The 6,147-nt window shown below is 42.4% G+C and overlaps 1 protein-coding gene across 1 annotated transcript in view; it reads right to left on the minus strand.

The window, feature by feature from the left end:
- Positions 1 to 436: 436 nt before the first annotated feature.
- RAPH1 (Ras association (RalGDS/AF-6) and pleckstrin homology domains 1) overlaps positions 437 to 6,147 on the minus strand; it is a 96,140-nt gene continuing 90,429 nt past the window's right edge. The window contains exon 15 of the mRNA XM_008582265.1: positions 437 to 6,147. Within this exon, the coding sequence (XP_008580487.1) occupies positions 4,550 to 6,147 (1,598 nt within the window). The 3' untranslated portion in view covers positions 437 to 4,549.

The raw sequence follows: 6,147 nt of genomic DNA on the forward strand, positions 1-6,147 counted from the left end.
CCCCCCCCCCCCCCCCCAACAAGTGCTGCAGACGTTTTACTGCCTAAGAGGTTGCAGCTTCAAGCTTGGTATTAATAGCCATCCATGATGAACATAGTCTCTTCTGAGTCCAGCCATCTTTTAAATATGTAGTATTCACCATCAGCCTGACCTGACACTTCTCTGAACGTCTTTGGTAGAAAGTAGACAGACCCCGTTTAGGTAGATGAAGCCATCTCTTGTGAGACAGTCACTTTTTCCATTTCTAATCCCATTGCTCAAACTAGAAATAGCTTCCTTCACTTTCATTAGCACCTCAAAGTTTGCTTGTTGGATTTTTTTTTTTTTTAAATGCTGTTCCTCCTAAAGAGTTCAAGGCACAGGGGATTACAGCAAATATTGTTTTCTCATCTAAATGGTTTTATTCAACAAGCAAAGAGCAAACCAATTAGAGAAATTTTTTCTCTTCAACTGTTTATCAAGTATGTTGTTTTACTTTTAGCAGGTTTATTCTACAGCAAAATTTCATATTTCTTTTACATATAGACTTCCCAAGGGCACAAGAACTAAGCATTTGTTTTGTTTGAGAGATAGACTGCTAAAGGTGTAGAAATGTTCTCATTGAATTTTAAAAGGAAAAATTTAAAAAGTAGTGGGATATTCTGTTCTGCTTGCAGTTCTTTGGATCACATCTCAACTTTGTGAGAGGTCATACATTCCTACAGAGTTACAGATATTCTGCTTTTATACAAATAATGTAAAGTGTATAAAACAAAAATCAAAGTGTACTTTAAAGGGATTTTTTTTTTTAAGAAATAGTCATTTTCTCATCAAGTATATAAACCCAAATTATTATACCTATTTTATTAAAAGCAAGTTACCACGCTTACAATCATTACAGGGTTATATGGGTTTAATTGGCATAAACTTGAATAAAATCTCAGATTATATCAGTTATAATTTGTCAGTTTTGGAGGTATATGAAAAATGTGGTAATGTATAAAAATAGAAATGAGTTTTTTACTTGTTTAAAATCACCTTTGTGTTTATAACATAAAATTGCTTTTAGCTGAGGAATAAAGTTGACTAAGGGTTCTGTTGGTGGCCTGACAGTCAAATCAAACCAATCCACACCATTTCCTGAAATATTTTTGAGGCTAATTTATAACTTTACATCCTGACACAAGCTCATTAGCAGTTGTATTCTCCCACAGTAGCAGCTTCTGAAACTTGAATTAGATGCATAGCTCCTATTAACCTTGATCTCATAAACCTCAATTTTAACTTTATAGCTCTATAAACTTAGCATTGTTTTCAGTGACAAGTAAACATACAGAGAGGGGACCGAAGATAGTTCATAGCCCTTTGCAGAATATGCCATCAGTGGGCATGAGCACCTGCTAGCCAGCAATGTTTTTCATTTTAAAAAGCCCCAAAGTTGTAAAAAGCCGATTTATAGTTAAGTGGGTTATCTTAACTATCTTCCAAGTGAGAATTACAGTAGCTAAGGAAAAAAGGGGTGTTTAAATTTGTTTGAGTAGTAAAAGACAAGCTGGTAAAATTCAATCCAGAATAGTCTTTTATATTCCCTGTGAACCTGAAGTAAGTGGTTTCGTTAACCAATAGGTTCTGCTGCCTTGCAGAGTTGGTGCCAAAACTTTAAGTATACAGTCACCTAGTTTTGAATTGATCTATAGTAAAAGTTAAGGTGTCTCTAATTAATAAGCAAGTCACTAGCTCTAATAGGCACCTGTTTGCACTGCCCTCAGTAGCAGGATGAGTTCATCCATGCTGCTCACTTTTCCGTATAGCCCAGGCAACTGTATAGATTTCTTTTGAACAAGTCATGCTGAGTTAGAGCTGCAGAGCAGAAGGCAGTGAAAGAAGGCACAGTCCTAGTGTCATGTGGCAGTAGGTGTTTTCCAGAGAAAAAAGATACACAAAAACAGAGTAGTCTCAGGAAAAGACTACATCCCAACAAAAATCCAAATTAAAGAAAAGAAGCCCTAGGGAACAAAAACACTAGAAAGTATCAGTTTGGGTTATTTTGATTAAGAAAAAACAAAATTAAAAAAATTTCTTTTTGCTTAGTAGCCATTTCTGTCTTTGGAGAAATGTAAAGGGAAACAGCCTTTTGTCAGGCCATTGGACTGGAGGTAAAAACGACGTAGTCCCTCCTCTCGCCCTGCTCTCTTCTTGGCATCACTAGCATTCAAAAGGACATTTGTTGGCTCTTCCAGGAAAATACACCAGACACACCTGTTCAGGATGGCTATCAGGACTGACACAAGCAAGAAATCTCAAGAATGGCTCAAATCATGGGTGAAAGAAGACTGGGGGCACATTATTTTTCTACCCTCAAGTAAAGTTGAAGTTGTCCACCTTTATAGAAAAAACAACAAAACACAAAACTCAATCCCTAGGTATGAATAGTTAGATAAGTGGATTCATATTCTTAATTACTCTTAATCCCACAAGTTATGGGTGATCCTTAGAATATAAAGCTGCAGGCAGAAGACCATGGGAAATTAATTCACTCACAAATCACAGTGGAGCTTGGCAACCTGTACTCCAACTACCCGTATTGCTGTGCACGCTGAAATTAACAATGCAAATGTGTTCAAGGTTACTTCATAAGCATATCAAGCACACAAAACCTTGTCAACAATCTGAAAAATCAAAAAATATCTTTTAAAGAAGCAGGGCTTTTAAAAACTGCACGGTGGTATATGTATTCTTACTGTCCCATCACCACATGAATACACTGAACTAAATCCTGGAGATGTGGCAATGGAGAGGTGCCGCTTATCCTCTCTTTAAGCTGCAGTTCTTTCTTGGAGAGTGAGTTATAGTGATACCTTGTGTACACAGTACAACTTTTGTTTATTCCTGAATTATATCATCTCTGCCCTGCTTTACTGGCATCACTTTTTCCTTGTGGGACACTGTCAAAAGATTTCTGCAGTTTGCATTGGTAATTCTTATTCACAGCAAGCATAGACTTTCATTACAAGATGTGCTCATTTATAATTGCTGGGATGGCCAGTTTTTATTCTCTTGTTAAGAGTAGCTCTAAGATTGCATTTTATTCCTAACAGTCAATTTATCATCATAAATTGATGAGACAGAACACATTTCTCAGATGTACCAAGGAAAATGCACAGAAAAAAAAAAGCATATAGAAGTATAATGTGAAGCATATAACAGTACGGTGGGTCATTAGAGCAATGATTTCATGTTATACCAAATTGCACATGCATAATGTGTAAAGTGTGATGTCACTTACTGTACTTGGACTACACTACTCCATCAGAACACCTGGTAACCTGGACAAATCTCCACAACCAGCAAGGGTCCTGGCGGTTCCAGTAGCCATAGATGAACTGTCAAAAATTTCATTTATTTTCTTTCCCTCCATGATAGTCCTATATTTAATGAATTCTTTGTATTACATATTATAACCCACATACAACCTGATTAATGACACTTGCACAGGGGCCAGTTCTTTTCTCATCATGCCTCCTTCTAGAGAGCAATAAACAAGACAGGCATTTCAGAAGGTGATCTTGTTTTTCGTAATGGTGCACCATATTGGGCACAAGGATGTGTATATTTCATATACCAATTGCCTACAGATATCTAATATCAATATCTACGTAAACCACGCTATAAGAAGGTAACTGGTGACCCAAAGACATACTGGGGCAGAGCATTACAGGGATATTGTGTTGGACGTTCTCTTACAACAAATCAAAGCAAGGATAATGAAGCTAGTACTAAAAAGGAACTATCCAAGATTATAGCACTAAATTATCCATGTATTGTAGGCAAAGAGCTCACCTGTGAGAAAACACACCCTGGATGTGGTAGGATCATTGCAGTAGTACTGCAACTAGAATGGTTTAAATACACCATGTATTTACTTTCCATGCACAACCACACACAGACCCATTCTATGAAGCTGAGAGATTTTTCTGATTTAAAGTGCCCTTTTATGTATAGTAATGAAGTGTCAGTCAAGCAGTTCTAACTTCAGCCAACAGGGGCGAAAAAGAAACACAAAAGCCCTAGAGATACTCTAACATTCTGGTGGTTTTCTCAAACTGAGAAACAGCACATACATCTACTCCTTAATTACATTTTACGCAACATGCACAAAAAGGCTGCACATGGACAGACACTGATAAAATACCTTCTAGATAAGTAATTAGAAGCTTTTGGTCCAATCCACATGATAGATAAAAGAAATAAGGGACAGAACACACACCCCCCTTCCATGCCTCTTCCACTCAAAATACACAAATCCCATTTTCAGATTAGGAGAGAAAAGGAATAAATAGAAGCACTCTCAGCTCTCTATATACACATACACGTACATATATGCATACATATACACAAAACGTATAGCTATGTGTGCACAAGCACATGCACACACATACATACATAATAGTTGGACATGACCTGAATAACATCATACCAGGAGGCTCTGAACACCCGAGTTCACAGATGCTCAGGTGAGCTGATTGTAGAACTGATTACAGATACCATGAAAATAAAAGTCCTGTGGTAGCTACCAGTCTCTGGAGAGCTTGGTGTTCTGGTCTCTTTTGGGGGGAGCAGGAGGGGGTCCTCTCCGCAGTGTTGCATAGCCTGATATGTGAGTGCCTCCATAACCAGCCTTCTGTTGATCAGACAGCAGTTCAGGAGGTGGCGGGGGCAATGCCATATCATCCATAGTGGCTGTGGGCTCCGCTCTGGACATGCGAGAGGAAGACAGTGAGCTGTGCCGGGTGATGGACTTCCGTTGCAGTGTCCTATTGAGGTCAGCCAAGAATCCAGGCTGGACGCTAAGGCTGGATTTGGGAGAGGTGGGCACTTGTGGCACAACTGTGGCCATTGCTGGCTGCTCAGAGATCTCTGCTTGAGTGAGGCGGGTGTTGTCATTCCGTTTGGGTCTTGTGGGTGGAGGGGCCTTCCTCACTGACGTTTTAGGCCATGGCTGTGGTTGAGGATTCACAACTGCCACTTTTGGAGAGGTGTTTCCCGAGAACACTGCTGGAATCTCTATGGGGGGCAGAGGAAGCTCTATTTCAGGTGGAGGGGGTGGAAAGTCAGAATCCGATGGAGGAGAAGGAAATTCCACTATGGAGTCCTTTCCACGCCCACTCAGAACAGAGGCTTTTGCTGGCACACATCCTTGTTGGAGAACTCCGGGAAGGTTAACTCCAGAAAGATTTAGTTTTCCAGGTTTGGGGGGTGCTGCAGGAGGGGGCAGGGTGTCCTTGCTGGGAGAGCCGGACTCTGCTGGTGGTGCAAACTTGCTGACTAGACTGTCTACCGAGGGTCTCTTGGGCTCGGGGTGTTCCGCACAACCACTGGATTTAATGCTGGAGTTGCGCTGTGGGGTTGGGGGTGGTTTCTTTCCCCCAGGGCTGGATGTTTTACTGGTCTTTTTGCCTGGAGATCCACTTTTGTCAGGGGTAGGAGAAGCCATGAGTGGCTCTGATGGTGGTGGGGCTGGGGCTGGTGGTGGTGGTGGAGGAAACACCAGGCTGCTTTCAGGAGGAGGAGGAGGGAAATCTGGAGAAGGGACAGGGATGGAGCTGGGCTGCCACTTGGGCTTTGCTTTCACAGCAGGAGGGGACTGAGGAGCTACATTTGCTGGGACCAGCTTCAAGGGCTGAGAGTCCATGGAAGGAGGGATTGGAGGTGGGGGGAACTGGCTGGCTATCTGCTTCACGACTGAGGGCACTGGAGACAGTGGGGAAGGAGGGGGTTTTACACAGAAGCTCTGTTGCTTGGGTAATGTCGGTGGGGGCACTGACCCTGGGGGAGAGGGTGGAATGTGAGAAACAGGGAAGGCTACCTGCTTTTTTGCTGGGGGGACTGGAGGAGTTGTTGGTGTGGCTTGTGTTACAATGGGTGACACAGTCTTGGTGCTGGCTGGTGGGGGAATGGTCACGAGGGGTTTGGGTGGGGCTTGGGGAGGGAGGGGTGCCGGTGTGGCAGGAGGTGGTGGTGGTGCTGGAGGGGCCGCCTGAGTAACATGCTGAACTTGATGAATCTTCAGTGGAGGGGGTGGGGGGCTGAACTGTGGAAGGGACGGGGCACATGGTGCTGGCTTTAGCTGGGCCATGGCTGAGCCGGGGGTGGGGGGTGGGGGTGGGG

The sequence above is a fragment of the Galeopterus variegatus genome, unplaced genomic scaffold, assembly GCF_000696425.1.
Source record: "Galeopterus variegatus unplaced genomic scaffold, G_variegatus-3.0.2 Scaffold2551, whole genome shotgun sequence".
In the NCBI taxonomy this organism is placed as follows: domain Eukaryota; kingdom Metazoa; phylum Chordata; class Mammalia; order Dermoptera; family Cynocephalidae; genus Galeopterus; species Galeopterus variegatus.